At 36.6% G+C, this 17,200-nt stretch overlaps 1 protein-coding gene across 24 annotated transcripts in view; it reads left to right on the top strand.

The window, feature by feature from the left end:
* The window catches only part of mycbp2 (MYC binding protein 2), a 104,909-nt gene that overhangs the window by 9,203 nt on the left and 78,506 nt on the right, over window positions 1-17,200 (top strand). For all 24 annotated transcript variants that reach the window (XM_088601970.1, XM_088602068.1, XM_088601894.1 and 21 more), the window contains exons 3-7: window positions 852-927; window positions 11,023-11,238; window positions 12,349-12,502; window positions 12,735-12,931; window positions 16,630-16,872. In XM_088601970.1, the coding sequence (XP_088458096.1) occupies window positions 852-927; window positions 11,023-11,238; window positions 12,349-12,502; window positions 12,735-12,931; window positions 16,630-16,872 (886 nt within the window). The remainder of the gene's footprint in view (window positions 1-851; window positions 928-11,022; window positions 11,239-12,348; window positions 12,503-12,734; window positions 12,932-16,629; window positions 16,873-17,200) is intronic.

Here is a 17,200-nt window from a genome sequence, read left to right as displayed (position 1 = left end):
CACAAGACTAAAACATTTCTGTTTCTTCAGTCTGTGAGTCAGGGACATTCCCCTAAACCCATTTAACTTTCAGTGCAAAGTTATACAGAAAAAATCTTCCTTCTTTTGTGCTATTCAATTAAATGACGTAGGGATTTTTTATTCTGCTATAGCTGTTACAGTATTTCATTGGCTTCCAAGACATAAGGAAAGAAAGCACTGAGAAATCAATTTTCTTAATTTCAGATCACATCTAATTCGGTCAGTTAAAGGGTACCAGGTTCATTTTCACCACATTGCGGTGCTCTCTGAGCTCTAGGGTTTTGAGACTGTGGTCATATAAAAATTGAGTGTGTAAAAAAAAAAAGTAGGCATTTTATTTTGTTAGGAGATGCACAATAACATTTGAGAAATTCTTAGAACTTCATCAAACATCCATCTGAAAGTCATTCCTTTACTAAAGACAGATGTTACTGCAGTTTGGGTTCTGAAAGGCATTCTGTGGTGTGAATGTTTTTGAAGACTTGCCTTGGTGGCATAAGGCCTGTATTTAATCAACCAGTGCCAGCTGGTGTGCGAGGTGTATTGCTATGCAGCTGCAACTCTCCGTGATGCTGACCCATTAGGCTTCAAAGGCAACTTCAGCATTGTAACAATAATGTGTTGTTTTTTCCTTTCAGTTTTTTTTGTTACAGAATTACTAGTTTTATATACATTCTGATGTTCAGAAATCCAGGTGTTTTCCAGAACAGCTGTCTGATGTTTGCATTTAAGATTGCCTTGTTGCCTTATGTTATGTCCTGTTATGTATTAAAATAAAATATTTTTGGGAAAGGTGGAGGTTTTAACAGTGTTTTCTTTTGTTACATCAGGGGCAAGAAAGCACTAAGCAAGAAGAAGCTGAAAAGAAAACAGAAGGCCAAATCAAAAGTTAAATCAAGAACAAAGGTAAGTCAAGTGTTTGTGAAGCTTGTCTCTGTGGGTAATGTATTAAAATATCAAAACACAAATTTAAGGGTATGCCAGTAGTTAAGGAAATATTGTAGTATATGACATTTCTCAACTTAATATGTAAATCACAGATGATCTACAAATTTGCCTTTAATAAAGGTAAGGCAGACTGAAAGACATTTGTCTGCGAAACATTTTTACTGCGGTTTTGCTCTGGTCTAATTTTATTTGATTAAAATATGGTCTTTTTAGTGTTTGAATCAAGTGTTATAGACAGGTGCCATCCAAAAAGAATATTTGTCACAACCATAAGAGTTCTGATATAGTTTAATTTTAAAAAATGTTCCTCAAAAATCAAGAATGTAAGTTAGTACAGATTAATACTGAATAACATACAAAACATTATTATGAGTTTCGTTAGTTTTAAATGCAGGATGTTTTACATAACAGGTTGAAATTGTGCCCCCTTTTTAAAGAAAGTGTTAAATTTTTGTGTTTTGGTAATAAAAACATCATTCTGCCTCTACAATGCTAAATGTCGCTGTTTGATACTGGACAGAAATGTAACTGAACCTCTTCAGCAAGAAGCTCATATTTTTAAAACAATTTAATGCAATAGTGTGAGGTGCTGAGGGGTGAATTAGCAATTTAACTTCAAAGAATGAGACCTAAACTAAATCACATTCTGCAGGACCAGCAGTTTAAAATACCAAGCACCCTAAGGACCACACACCTAAGGAACAGGGGCATACATAATGCCTGGTCCTGGAGGGCTGCAGTCTGTCAGGTTTGATAGGTAACCTATAATCAGTGTTGCAGTTATTCAGTGTTTATTTTGCAGTGACATACCTCTCTTCAAAAGACAATTAGCAGCAATTGCATCTTCACTGCTTCCAACTTTAGCTATATTTTTTTATTGTCCATTGGACATAGCAGCACTTTTTAAAGGAGAATTAGTTTAAATAATGGAGTTGTGGTTAAATGCTATGGAAATCTCTGTTCTGTTGAATAGAATAATGCAGGTAAAACCATATATATGTAAACTAAAATGGAAGATTGAAACAATTTAAACAAGCTCTGGAATTAGTGATTGGCATAACCTGTGGACTGTGCTTGAGACAGAGAGGGAGCCCTCACTGTAATGGGGAAGTGATAACCAGCTCGCCCTGCTTTGTAATAAGCAGATGTTTTGTGTTTTAAATCGGGAAATGGAATTTGCCAAAGGCAGGATTAAAGCGTCGTCATGTGAACGCAAACAGTGGACCGCTGTGTAAAACCAATGTGTAAAACTAGTGGTAATGTACTGTAGGCCAAATAAGTGAACAGTTAATCTAGTCATTAGGAGTCCAGGGAGAAGTGAAAAGTGGGAGAGGCAATGAAACACCAGACCGAATGTACAGTAAAGACAAAGTACATAAAGCATACAGTGAATAATTGTAGAGGATGAAAAGGGAATAACATGTATTGAATGAGTATGTTAATGCATTAGAAATATAAGAATTAACAATATGCCTTATGTTAAGGATGGGCCTTATATGAATATTGGCAAATGCTCAAAATACCTTTTGAACTGCAATAGAAATTCAAAAAGATATTGAATAAAATTCAGTACTTGGTAGACAGTAGTGCAAAATATTACATGCAGGTACCAAAAATGTAAACTACAAGTAAAAAATAAGAATAAGATTAAATAAGCTACTTATGTAAAAGACGTAGGTGTCTGTCAACCTTTGTAGTTCTTGAATATGAGGAATCGGCATTAGGATATATAGTTGAGATTGTAGAATTTATATTAAGGGATATTATGTTTAAGTTGTACACTCGTAACTCCCCATTTAAAACATTGTTTAGTTTTGGTCACCACAATACAAAAATAATTTCTGCTCTGAACTCTATCCAGCGATAAAAGGGGTCATTCCTGGGCTCAAAGAAATGTACTGCACTAACCGGTTGAAAGATCTAAATCCTTTTAGCCTTGAAAAGAAAAGACTCAACGGGAATCTGTTTCAAGATTTCAGAATCCTTATAGGCATTGGCAAAGTCAACCATATGACCTCCTTCAGAATCAATAGTGAAACATGAAGTCACAAAATAAGGGAATGTACATTTCAAATGGATGACCGGATTTACAATGTTACTTAAAGGCTTGGTGAAGTCTGAAGCAAACTATCCAGCCATCTTGTCAAAGCTGACACCATCAGCAATTTCAAGAAATTGTTGGATGTGATTAGCTTTTAATAACCAAATGAGCTTGATGGGCTAAATAGCTTCTTCTTGTTTGTAAACTTTATTATCTTTTTAAGAAACTTGTCTGATTTTGAATAATTTTGAATAAACTGAGGCAAGAGTAATACAGGGACTGCAGCCCTGTTAGCTAGTATCTTTCAGTAAATGCTCTGAACTGATTTTACTTGTTCAGTTCTATCATTCAACTGTAATAGTGCATCTGAGTTAGATGTATGAGTAATATGAGGTCCATACATTTTGAACCAGCAATTTATAACACCTCTTTAGATAGAGGAAATGAAAATTAAAGGTGGTTCAGTTTTCAGCGTTGAAGATTTTCAGCATATACCAGTAGTAACTTCAGTAATCCTACTGCAAGGTTTGGAAAAAGGACAATGACATGACCTACTTGCACTTCCAATTTCTCAGATGGGTTACACAATCCCGATAACAAAATAAATGAATTGACGATGTCACAAAATTTTTACAAATTCCGAATTAAGCACAAAATCGTAAACTTTGTGAAAATACTGCCAGTTGTCATGTTGTCGCAAACCCCTGGTCTCGTCATGAGACGAGAATGAGAGTTTGCAAAAATTGAGACGTGAAGCAGCCCTTCCTGCTCGCAAGTCACTGTAAGGAGTAATGTAATGTACAAGTGAATAAGTGCAGAAATGTTCCAACGTGATCTGCATGTAGAGTTAACTACTGTAAGTAGCAGTGGCAAAACGGTGTTGAAGATACAAGCAATATTTCTAATGGATTAAAGAGATGTATTCACAAGCCTGCTTGTTTACGATGTCAGAAGGCCACTTCACGTCAGCAGAAGTTTTGTTGCCTCGTTCTGAATCTCGGAGTATAGTGCTGCGCATACCTGGAACTTTTGGCTACTTTGTGATGTAAATTGGAGGTGAATAAGCCTGAAATAATGATACAAGAAGATGTATCATTACTAAAGATGAAAAAGTGGTTACTACAATTTTGCCCATGGATCTATTTTAGGTTGCCATAGTTCATCCACAGATTTGTCAATGACTTATTTACAGGAGCTAAAGTAACTGCTGATAATTAGGAATAACATTCAGTTAAATCAGTTGCAGAATATTGCATACAGGTAACAAGGATGTGCTTGTACGGAGATCCTTATCTTGAAGTAATTTCTAAGGAGGATTTGGGTATTTATAAAGACAATACAAAAGCCTTTAGGATCAATAATGGCTTTAAGAACAAGATGTTTGGGTATTGTAAATTATGTATAATATAAATTGGGAGAACTTGCATTAAGATTATAGAACAGTCTGCTGAAGTCTCATTTAGAATATTGAGTATAGTTTTCATCTCAGTCTTAGAAAGTTATATTACTGCTTTGCAATTTGATAAAAGAAGAGCAACAGGGTTAACTATAAGCCCTACAAAATGGGCAGTTTTCGTCCTGGAGGTCTGGGGTGTCTGCAGATCTTCTAGGGCACTTTAAGGCACCTGCAACATAAAGGCTGGGAGAAGTTGTTAAATGGATCCCATTAAACCACTAATTATCTGATTTAGGTCACTAAGAGCTGAGCTGGAATGAAAACCTGCACATCAGCCTTCCTGGACAGGCACTGCATTGAGGAATTTAATCATTGTAGTCCAGAAATTAGACAATGCAAGAGTTTGATTAAAAAATATTAGAACCTGCAAGATACTGGTAGTTAGCCCAGAGGCCAATAGCGTAACAAGGATTTGAATGCAAATTTGGGAATGAAAAAGCAGTAGTGAAACCTTTTTATAGAAAGAATTATCCAGTATACTCTATCTAGCCGTATCATTGATGCAGATTCTCAAGAAAAGGTTAGATGAGATCCTCACATCAATAAGCTGCAATCCATTGAGAAAAAACAGCTAAATAGCCTCTTTTTGTTCCTAACATTTATGTTTGCATTATGAAGTTGCAGTATTTGCTAGTGTAAGACAGAAAAAAATCCCAGGTACAACTGCATTTTTAACACTTTTTCAGGTAAAATTTAGACTTGTTTTAATTTCTTTTCACTCAGCTTATTCAGAAGATTAATGACCAAGTTCTCCTGCTTGTGATGTGAGAGTACTCTTGTTATTTCATATTGTTTAGGTACTACTAGGCCTTTTCCCCCAGCCCAAACAGTTTCTATATTAGTAGTTAAAACGTTCTGCAGTACAGTTTCTCTTTCAACACACTGTAAACGACTGGTTTAGTCTTAGGTTCTGTCAGATTAAAGTTATAACATTGGAAGAAGCAGTATTTATTAAGTCAAGCTGGAGCTCTTTAACATCTACATAGTGACAAGAACCTCAAAATCTCATCTGCTATCTGATTTTTATTTCTGCTGTGACAGAATAGATTTGCAATGCTTATTATAAAACAAATTCATTTCTGTTAGATGGGGTGAAAATAAAACTTACTGTGGTACATATGTTAATAGAACTTTAATAGCTGAGGCACAGTGGGTGCTCAGAAAACTCAAAGCTACATCCTTGTTTTCTTTAAAACAAGGATGTGATGAAACTTGCAATTTTCAATTCAGATTTTCTGTACTTGGGGAATTTCTGAACTCTTTGTTCTTGATTAATATTTTCTTGAAGAATGGGTTAATCTCATAAAAATGGGTTAAACCGGGGAGATTATGTATTTTTTATTTACAATAAATAAATTATAAAACGTTTCTCTGGAATTTATTTGAAGTTAAAAATATGAAGCATGATTTGCACTGGAGACATGTTTTTCAAGTTGCTGCATTTTGCACTCTATAATTTTCTGGTGCTTGAATTTTGAAAGTTCAACGTCCTGAAGCATTAACGTGCAGAGACAGACTTTCAAACCTTCCAAGTATGAACTCCATGATTAAGGGTATCGGCTGCTTTCAAAATGCACAATCTACTATTAATGACTGTTGCTTTTCTCATTTGCACGAGAGTCTTTTAACATTGCTTTTTAATGTTGTGCTGTCATTGAAGTAGAAACTGAGTTTACAAATTGAATTTAAATTGTCCCGGAGCTCAGTTTGCGCCATGTTATCATTGGCATTGTCAGAGTTTTGTTTTGCTTTTTTATATCTACACAATCATCTCGTGATATGAACCAGACACATTACCACTGTGCTGCTTCCGTTTCCAGACAGTTATAATCCATCAGTGTCCTTCCTTGGTGTTTCCATTACAGGCACAGACAGGAAAGTGAAGGAGCGTTCTAGGAAAGATTAACTTAAAGAACATTAAGCCGTTTTCACTGTGTTTGTTGCAATATTAATGTGCAATTGTCGATAGTTCGCAGTGAGGGAGACCAAGGGAAGCTATAGCCAAGAGTGTGAGTGAAAAGGATGATGGGGCTGGGGGAGGAGTCATTGAATGAGCTTCCATGATTATTTTATCAGCGAGTAGTGAAGCACACATTTGGGGAAAAAATTCAGGACAATCGCCACAGAGAGTAATACCGTTAATTACGTTTACTTTGTGCCACAACCCATTTCTGCATGGAATTGTGTTTTTCATATGAAAATGTGAATACTCTCCGGGGCATGCGTGGTGAATGGAGTATCACTCGGATCTCACTAGTTCTAAATCTCTGCTGATTTTCACCCGTGGGAATCTGAAAATAGCTGCTTTTGGGGAGCTTGTCTCTCTGAATTATCTATTTGTTCTGTTGTTCAAAATTTCAGGCTAATAATTAGGAAATTCATTACTCTCTCGTGACATATTTAGGCAAATTTAGTAAAAGAAGTGTTCTAAATGACCAGACAAAGCAGATTCAAACTTTATTACATCTTCTTTTAAATGCGTTATTCATGTCAAAGTGTGATTGTCACTTGTTCATGCTTGCTGTGGAAATCACATTTTACTGACTGTTGGCACAAAAATGGCATAACTACTCTACGTATGTGCATATGGCTGATTTGCATATAAGCCCCCAACTTTCCTTTTTAGTCTGTATGATTTCTAAACTTAAGTTTCAGGGTAGTATGGGGGCCTGAGCCTGTCCCGGCAGGCAACAGACGCAAGGCGAGCTCCCAATCACAGGGCACCCACAGACACACTTGCATCAGGGCCGTTTTGTCAGAAAAAAGTTAACATACCAGTATGTCTTCTGGGCTGTGGGAGGAAACCAGAGCACCCAGTGGAAACCAACATGAACATGGGGAGAACATACAAAGTCCATGCGCATAGCACCACAGATCCTAGATTGAACCCAGGGCTCTTGTGCTCCGAGGCAGCAGTGTTAAACACTGTGCCACCCCTACCCCTACTTCATATAAATCCTATAATCATTCAAATGTAAAAAGCACATGGAAACTCCCCCATAAGGAGTAGTAGGAAAGGATAAAAATCTTGAATATGAGAGTGATGGGTCAGTGAAGAGTCGGGGGTAGCAGTTGCCTAGGAGAAGCAGTGAGAGAGAATACCACACAGCAGCGGGATTTTGGAAGAGCTGGGGAGGATAGATTGTTGAACAGATTAGTCTGCAGAAGAGGATTCTGGGACTCCAGTATAGAAGCAACAAGACCCCAGACCAGGTGCAACATTTATTATTTGCAAATGGGTACAATTGAACTCCTCCAAGCGGTAACAATATGAACTCCTTTAGCATCAACTGCAACTGTATCTTGACCTCAGATTTAAATCTTAATATCATCATTATCTATTATTAATGCATTCAGATGTTTTCTGCTGTATGTTTTTGGTTTTGCTTTCTGGGCTCTTTAATAAGACTTCATATTAAGGTTTTTGGCAGAGGATTTTGCTGTAAAACCTGTAAAAAAACAAGAGCTGTAAATTTAAATTGAACTTGTTCCAGATCTTGTCCTTGCAGGATGGAGTTCTTGCACTGAAGGAAGGATTTAAATTCCTGTTGTACTTTGTGACAGCATACTGTACATGGAGATTTGTGTGAAGATGAATGTGATTGACCAAACAGATTTCACATAGTCATGAAAAGCAGGGCATCTGGCTTTGAAAGTTCGCATCATGTTGCAGTTGATGCAGTCTAGTATGATTACAGTATATTATACAATACAGTTTATACCAACCATCAAATAAGTAGAAATAAAGGATGTTTTAATTTCTTATATAGCCTAATCCACATTCAGATAAATAATTTTTTTTGGGTATTTGCAGCCAGGTTGTGGCTTACTTACAAATGGCTGTCAGTGGCAGATGAAGATACAGCCTTAGTGTTTTCTTGGGTTTGAGGTGTGCGTCTAACAACTTGTGCCAGGATGCGTGCTATACAAAACCACAGCTTACTGTGTAAAAGTGTAAGCCAGGCATGAATTTAAAATTAAGTTTCGTTTCAAAATAAAGTGACAGGTAATGCTTGATGGTATATTATCAAGTGTAAGTTCATTGTCTGTATTGCATGTATTTGACTGATATTTACCCAACACATTACTTCCTCCTCATCTTTTTAATTACTTAACTGCAAAAGTCCAAATCCTCATTTTGTTTTTTGCATCTCTGCTTAGTGAAACTCCAAATAGTAGCCATGATCTGCCGCTGCGCTTGCAGGATTAGCAGGACTCTATCAAAATTGCTATTAGAATTTCTAGATTAGATTGCAGTGAATTGCCCAATTCTTAATTTGCAATTTAATGTAGGCATCAGTTAAGTCTCTTATACCTGACAATAATGGTTGACCATCTGTAAAAAAGATTTGCATGAGGTCAGGAAATGTGTAGTTTCATTTCTTTAACACAAGATCTGAACTCACTGGAAAGGAAAGAAATTGAAGTCTGTGTCCTTATCTAAACTGACAGTGTCTCATTTTAGAATGAGATTATTAGCATAGTGGGAAATTTACCTCTTGTGCAAAACTGCTGAATACAGTATTTTGCTGTTTTCCAACAGAGGCAGATTTGAGTATTTTTAATTAAGTGTTTTCATGTGTATTAAGAATAGCAATAATACTTAATTGCTGCTTTTATTTACATTTTTTTGTTTTTTATAAATTAAAATGGATTACATTTCTTTGTCTGAGGCCTAGGTTTACTGGGTGTAGTCTGATACCTGGATTATAAGCATATGAATCCTTTTGATTTGGTCTGCTAATTTTTTAAGTAACCTGTCCATTGTCAGATGCCTTAATTGTTTGGATCGTCCCTTGTCCAGCGATTTGACATCTGTGGTACATTTTCTAATTTTCTTATGTCTTTGTAATTTTTTTTAAATTGGGGTAATATTTTGTATTTTCATTAGGGTTATATTTTCCACAGTGAAATGGAAGAGTTGTGTGCTGATTTACAGCAGTACAGGGGGAATTTTTGTCTTGGACCTATGAGTTGAAAAAAGCCATTTAAAAATTAATGTTTTCACTCTTTTCTATCAAATATATTTTCAGAACGGAGAGTGGGAATGAACTATTTTGAAAATGTTTTCATGTTTTACATATTTGACTATTTGTCACAGTCTAAGAAGATTGCATGAGCTAAAAATGCATAAGGTCGAGAGAAAAATGAGGCAAGAGGAAAACTTTTTTTTTGCCTAAAGAATGATCTGCACACCACATGTCCTGGTATTGGTTTTTGATAGCTTGTCCATGTTGTTCTTTCTCTCCATGGCTGTGGCAAGATTCTACTGGTCTGTGGCTAGTGAACTTCAGAGGTTCTAGCATTCCACCGAATTGACATCTGGCTGTTCCTACAGTGCCACAGTTGAGTTGTACTGTATTGATTGACCTCTCCAAAAGGCCAGGGGAATGGCCTTCTGGGTAGGCCTTACTCACATACTCTACATATCATGTTTGACTTCGGTTGTAAGCAGGGGGTTGACCTTATTGTCTTATAATGTGTGAATGTGTACGTTGGCCCCTGCTGTTTTTACTGTGTGTGATCAGGGTATAAAATTATGTGTTGTCTTTTTTAAAAAAAAGCCCATTAATAAAAACAAAACTCAGCAGCTGAAGCAAAAAAGTGTTCATAGGGGAACTGCAGGCCCAATTTCTCAGACCGGTTATTAAATCTCGACAAAATAAATTAATTGGCCATATTGGGAAAAAATGTATAAGTTCCAAATTAAGCACTAAATCGTGAACTTTGTGAAAGTACTGTATGGCAACCATGTTGTTGCAACCCACGGTCTCACCACAGGTTAACGTGATGCAGCAGACATTTCAATGCAGAAATGTTCTAACAGGTTCTTGATGCAGGGTTAACAAGAAAGTTGTATTTCTGGCAAAACATTCTCAAAGTCGAGAGCAATATTTCTGTTGGGTTAAAAGAGATGTATTCACAAGCCTGCTTATTTATAATGTAATAGGGCCGCTACAGTACAGTACTGTTGCGTCGTTCTGAAACGCAGAATATGGTGCTCCGCACACACGGAAATTTGATTATTTTATTGTTAAAGTTTAATGCTGTTTTGTGATGTAAATTTTGAGGTTTTACACACTACTGTGTACATTTGACTTTAATTATGGTTTATAATTCATTCATCAATGCCGATTCTTTCTAACCCCAAAGTATAAAATGGCGTTGCGGTTCTCTTTTAAGTAAACAGAATAATGTTAGTAGGAATTTGTAGGCAGAATGTGCTCCAAGGATCTTCAACAGAAGCATAAAACAAATATTATTTGATTGTTTTTTATATCTGCATCCATATATATAAAGTCTTTGCTGTATATGGATGGCATTTAATTATAAATGTATCTGTATATACAGGGTAATTCTGTATCCTGAAACCAGAGTAACATACTAAAGCACAAATCCCATTCTCTGTCATTCAGAAATCAATAATGTCCTTGGCTTTAAAAATGTATTGCTCTGCACATGCACAGCACTGATTACATTTGGTGGGGAGCATGGAGCGTGGAGTGCAGTCTGGTGACTTGCTTCCTCTCTAATGACTATGGTTCTTCCTTTACAGAGCGAGAATCTGGAAGGAGCCTTCTCTGTGCCGGATATCAAACTGCACAGCAACCCATCTGCATTCAATGTGTACTGCAATGTCCGCCATTGTGTGTTGGAATGGCAGCAAAAAGAGACTTCTCTGGCTTTGGCTTCCAAGAACTCGGTGCAGAGCGGGGACTCGGACAGCGACGAGGAGGAGGAGTCCAGAGAGCCACCGGTTAAACTGCCGAAGGTCAGTGTGCCATCTCCCGTGGCCCTCAAGGGACACCTCTCAAGGATTGCTCATACACTACTTAACAGCTTAGTCAATACTCTTCTATTTAGGTTTTGACTTAGTTCTCACAGATCTGATTAATTCTTGGATGATTTTGGTAAATATACCTTAGCATTAGTCAAAAAGGTATTGGTAGTATTACCCATGGTAGCTCTGACTGCTAACATGATTATAAGCTCTCTTCCTTGTGGTTTCTGTTGTTTGCTTTTATTGATGTTGAAATATTTAGTTATTAAAAGTAGGGAATATCACTTGGAGATCTTTATCCTGTTTAGTTGTCAGGAGGGCTTGTGGTCAGAAGCATTGTCTGTCAGCTTTGAATATATGGAGATTATAAAGTAAAAGAAAATATTTTTCTTACTGACAGCAGAATGGAATCATTTCCTCAATTGTTTTTTTTATTCCAAATTCTAGTTGGAACAGCTCTTATGATATACAGTAGGTATGCTTGTTATACCTGCATGCAGCTGGGCTTGAAATTGTTTTAAACGGGAAGCTTCGCTTAAGAATGAAAGTCTCGTGTTTTCTTGAGACCTTGGTGCTTCTGTACTTTAAAAATAATCTGCTGTCAGAATGACAACTTTAAAACAGCAAGCCTTTCTGGAACTGTTTAATAAGAAATATTTCTACACTGACAGCTGAAAGTTTGCACTAATCAAAGCTGATAAGACAGTGGCCCCAGATTCTGCAGTTATTGAGCACAAATATTGAATAAATACAGAAAAAGCAGCCTTAACATGCAAACATTACGCCAAAGACAGCCGTTACAGTAACGTTATTACTTACCTAGAAGTGTAGACCTTCACATGTAAACCATTATTGCAAAGCATTTCTTGGATATATCTAGAATTAGCAGAATATGCCAATTAAATCTGACAAATCTATTTGATTTAGCAAATGGCGTATGTTCAGCCTTTCATATTTGTGTCTTGTGAAGCATGCTTTACCGTACGGCTGTAACATTTAAATTTGATTTAGCTGATAAAGAAATGATGGTGCCTTTCATTTTCTTTACCACTAGAGAGATATGGTTTGATGTTTGGAAACATTTTTTTTTTCCTCCTCCAGATTATTGGGATTGGTCTGTGTGGGGTGTTTGAGCTGATAAAGGAGACAAGGTTTTCCCATCCGTTGCTGTGTCTGAGAAGCTTGCAGGCTCTGCTGGATATGCTACAAGGCCAGCAGCCAGAAGGCTTCCAGACTGAGCCCCCTGATGTTCTAGGTACGATGTTCTCAACCCAATGTTTCTGGTTCTTACACTAATCAAGTGGCAGGTTTGATTGCCTGATACCAGTCATTTGACTATACAGGAATTTTTTACACGTCTCCTTTGAATGAAGCACCATTTGAAAAACTTTCTGATAGTATCCATCCGGAAAGAGGCATAAATCCTGCTTGTACTATGATCTAACCAGCTTCTTGTTTTTCCGTTTTTGGTTGCTTTTGCTTCCCAGAATCCTTGTTCCATCTCTTGCTGGAGATAACGATCCGAAGTACAGGGATGAGCGACACCACGGGCCAGGCTCTGACGGCACTTTCCTGTGCCTGTCTGTTCAGCCTGGTGGTGTCCTGGGGTGACACAGGCAAGATCCTGCAAGCTGTCTCTGCCATCCTCACCAACAACGGCAGCCATGCTTGCCAGACCATTCAGGTAAATTCTTTGCCGTTTTGAGCTTTTCAACAATGTGGTTCTCTTTATAAATGACTGTGGTACTTCGTCAAAGCATTGTAAATGGGGGTGAAGGAAGAAAAAGCATGATGAGAACAGTGGGAAGCCATGTCAAAGTAAATGCATTTTATAATGGAAAATTCCGAACAGGGTATGGAAATATTGTAGTAAACTTTCATAACATTATCCATGATCCATTACTAGTGGAGTAAGAGTTCTATGGTTGAAAATATTGCAGTCTTTTTAAGGGTAGGATTTAAATGTTTGCTAGTATTCTGGTTTTCACATAAGAGCTATTGGAACATGATGGAACCATTTTGTAGTACCAGACATCCAAGGCCATGGATTTGTATTCAAGTCAACTCTGAAATGAGACTGGTGCTCTCAGCACCACATTTCTGAAACTAATGGAGCCTTACTTCAAGACAGTGATGGGTATTTGTTAGCAGCCCGTAACATCCCACAAAGCTCATTAACTTTAATAAGGTGTTATTTTTCTTAGGCACTTGGTCCTAATAAATTATTAAAAAGCTGACAATATTAAAAGTAAAAGTTGTCTATATCCAATAAGAGATTGAGCTTGAGCGAAGTGTCTAATTTATAGCCTATTAAAATGAAGGAGCTAAAGAGATTAAAAATGATCATAAGCTCACTCTGAAAAACTCTGAAGAAAGAATAATTTTATGTTACAGTGAGTTGAGGAATTATCACTGGGGTTACATTAACATGATGTATCATGATCTCCTCATCTAACGATTGTTTGAAGTCCACACACAGATTGCATATTTTACTCATTTGCACATTAAAAGGGAAGGCTATGAATTTATATTTACTTGCATTCATTGTGCAGTTATTAGATCGTCTTTGCCTAGTATTATAAAATAATGCTGTGCTAAGACAAAATTAAGTCTACAAGATATAAATACAGCAGATGTAGAAATTGCGTTCACTCATCTTCGGTATCCTATTGCACAAAAAAATAAGCCACTCACTGGATGAAATGTGCTACCTGTTGCATTTATAAAAATGAGAAAGTACAACTTTTAAATTATACTTTGGTTCTGTCATACATGTTACATTTTGAACTTTAAATGACCTGCAATGACGCATTTGATAATTCAATGGTATAGTGACTAATCCAGATTGATGTATTTAAAATGGAGTGTGAGCTCATCCCCGAATTCTGTGTACTCTGGTGTGTCAGTTGGCCTTTCTTAGTATTCTCCATAAGACATTTGCAATATGAATGGGAAGATCCCAAGTAGTGACACTCCCTAACGTGGTTACAGGGCTCTTTGATAATATTGTCATCCATTAATACTGAATGTATTATTGACATCTCAAGGGCTCTGAGGCTAATAACACTTAGTGTAAAGCCAGTGGAGTGCTTAATTAGCCACTCAGTAGTTCTCTGATTCTTGACATTTAATTTTATTAAAATAAAAACACAATGCTGTAATCTAAAGTGGTAAAATATCCTTTCTTTCTTCTTTGGTAATACTATTGCCATCAAAGAACATTACTTCCCAGAACTGTTTGAGAGAGATTGCCTACCTCTTACTGTTTTCGTTTTTACAATTTGGAAATTTCTAAAATGGTTTTAAATTATACATTGGCAGTTATATAGTCACAGTCAATGCAGCTTGATGTTGATCCCTTGTTTAACCTTTTAAACAAAAATAAGATCTGGAATTCGCTTGGTCACTTGTTTTAAGGGTTTTTTGTGTTGATGGAGGGGAAAAAAAACTAAAAACATTAGTAAATATCTTAAAGGAAGCAATATCGGTTATTTGTTGGCTTAGAGTTTTGTATTTTACATTTTTAATTGTTTTCTAGTCCTAGATATCACTGGTAATTGGTACTTTGTGCAGAACATTGCCATTTGCCATTTGTATGTGTGTAGTGTAATAAGCCTTGTATTTTGACATTAAATGCCACAGGAGAAACTATTTTTTGTCCTCTGTGGTTATCAGGTGTTAAACATTCACATTAGTGGCAGGGATATAGATTTATATTGCCCTTTTTTAGGAGTATGTGATGGTTTTCTGCTTTAATCCACTTGAATGATTTCAGCAGCAGCTTTCTCTAGCTTCAGCTGTCATATTACCTCAGTGTGTAATTAGTCAATAAACGTGCGGGTTCTTTTACTGGAGTTTTACCAGCTATATACATTGATATATTGCATTTTTACCTTTACTATTAGTTTGGTTCATAGTTCTATATTTTCTCGTCACATTATTTTATAGATAAGTTTAGTCGATTGCTAATTATAAATGCAAAAAACATAAATATACGATTTACATTTTTCAGATTGTGCTTGAAATCTGTTTATGTAATAATATCTGGACCTTAGTTTGTTAGGGTATTTATGGTTAGGTTAGGACCTGATCAAATTAAATTTGGGGGGGAAATGTCATGGACTTTACTTAAATCCAAAATCTAAATACAAATCATTTTGAATGTTTTTTGGTTTACGTGATTTAAAATTTTGTCGCAATATAACAAAACATGAATGTATTAAAATTAAAAATGGCCAAGCGTTTAAACAACTAATATTAACATCAGCACTGCATCTTTAAGTTCTTGTTTAAATTATAAATGTATTGCAGTATTGAATGGCAGAGTGGCTAGTATTGCTGCCTCACAGCACTGGGGTACTGGGTTCATTTCTTGACCAGGGATGCTCTCTGCCTGGACTTTGTTCTCCCCCTATTCGTGTGGTTTTCTTCCAGTTTCTTCCCATAGTCCAAAGACATACTGGTAGGTTAATTAACTTCTGGAAAAAGTAGCCCCGTTGTGCGTTTGCTTGTTTCTGTTTCTGTATACCCCGCAATGGGCTGGCATCCCATCTAAGGTGTATCCTGCCCTGTTCTTGTTGCTTCCTGGGATAGGCATCAGCTTCCCTGTGAACCTGTTTTGGAAAAAGCAGTTAGAAAATGGACGGATGGATATAGTAGTATTAAATAATACTGTTTTAACAACAGTTTTTAATACAGGCAGCCTTTGGCTCTATGATAATGAATGAAATTTAAAGAGTATGTCACCATAAGCATGCAAATTTTGTCTTCCAAATTATTCTATTTAATCCGCTGTAGTATTAAAACTTGGGATCCTTTAGATTAATTTTGGACATGGAAAATATTTTCCCTCAAATTTATGAATACTTCTAATCTCCACATTACAGGTGGAGTGCAATTTGCAAGGTAGGATTTCCCTGGATGTGCTCTTTGTTTCTCCTCAAGACTACTGTACTCTACTCCCCAAAAGTGAATAGTGAATGAGAGGGATTAATACATTGGATGTATTAATGACCTTGAATTTGGTAACGCCCTGTTATGGTTATAGCGATAACTGAAAGTTTATAACCTGAATTCCATAAATCAAAAGTGTTTTTCTTCATGGAAGATTGCCAGACCCCCCTCGGCCTTTTGCAATTTGGCTTTGAGTTGTTGCAGGACCTCACAAGGGAAAGTCTAGTGGCTCCAGGTCTCTGTTTCACTTTTTCCATTTAATAGATTATAACCCTTTATTATTAATCTAGTTTCTCTGCAGGGGTTTTTTGTGACCGTTTTTTTTCCTCACATATGCTTTTTTTATCTAAAATAGATCGGCACAAAGTTCTAGGTTTTTTTACACGCTTGCCATCAGTGTGACATAGGTCGTGCCTTTCTTCCCTGCAGGTGCCCACCATCCTGAATGCCCTCCAGAGGAGTGTTCAAGCTGTGCTGGTTGGAAAAATCCAGATCCAGGACTGGTTTGGAAATGGCATCAAGAAAGCAGCTCTGATGAACAAATGGGTCCTGAAAGAGGTCCCCATAGATGAAGATGAACGATGCCTGCTGCAGTCTGATGGCTCCTTTCTCTATCTTTTATGCAAAGATGGGCTGTATAAAGTAGGCTCTGGATACAGTGGAACAGTCAGGGTAGGGGCATCTGAATATTACCGTGCCTTTAAAGCATCTGAATATTATCATGTCTTTCGAAAGATACTCTTAGTTCATCCTTGATACCCATGTTAGATTACATTACTAACTAGATTACATTACTAACCCATGTTAGATTACATTACTAAACTAAGATTTAAGGGCTATATTTTATAGGGTAATATTTACATTTAATATTAATTCACCCCCCGTCTCTTAAAAATGTTTTTCACATTGGATATTGTGGTTTTCAATTAGACGCTTGTCTTCAGTTTTAGCTGATCTTGCTCTTCAATGTGAAACTTGGTGGAACTGAATATTTGTGAGG

This window comes from Lepisosteus platostomus, chromosome 2 (assembly GCF_059453375.1).
Source record: "Lepisosteus platostomus isolate fLepPlt1 chromosome 2, fLepPlt1.hap1, whole genome shotgun sequence".
Lineage (NCBI taxonomy): Eukaryota > Metazoa > Chordata > Actinopteri > Semionotiformes > Lepisosteidae > Lepisosteus > Lepisosteus platostomus.
The sequence above is the reverse complement of the archived record's forward strand: the minus strand, read 5'-3'. Positions and strand labels throughout refer to the sequence as shown.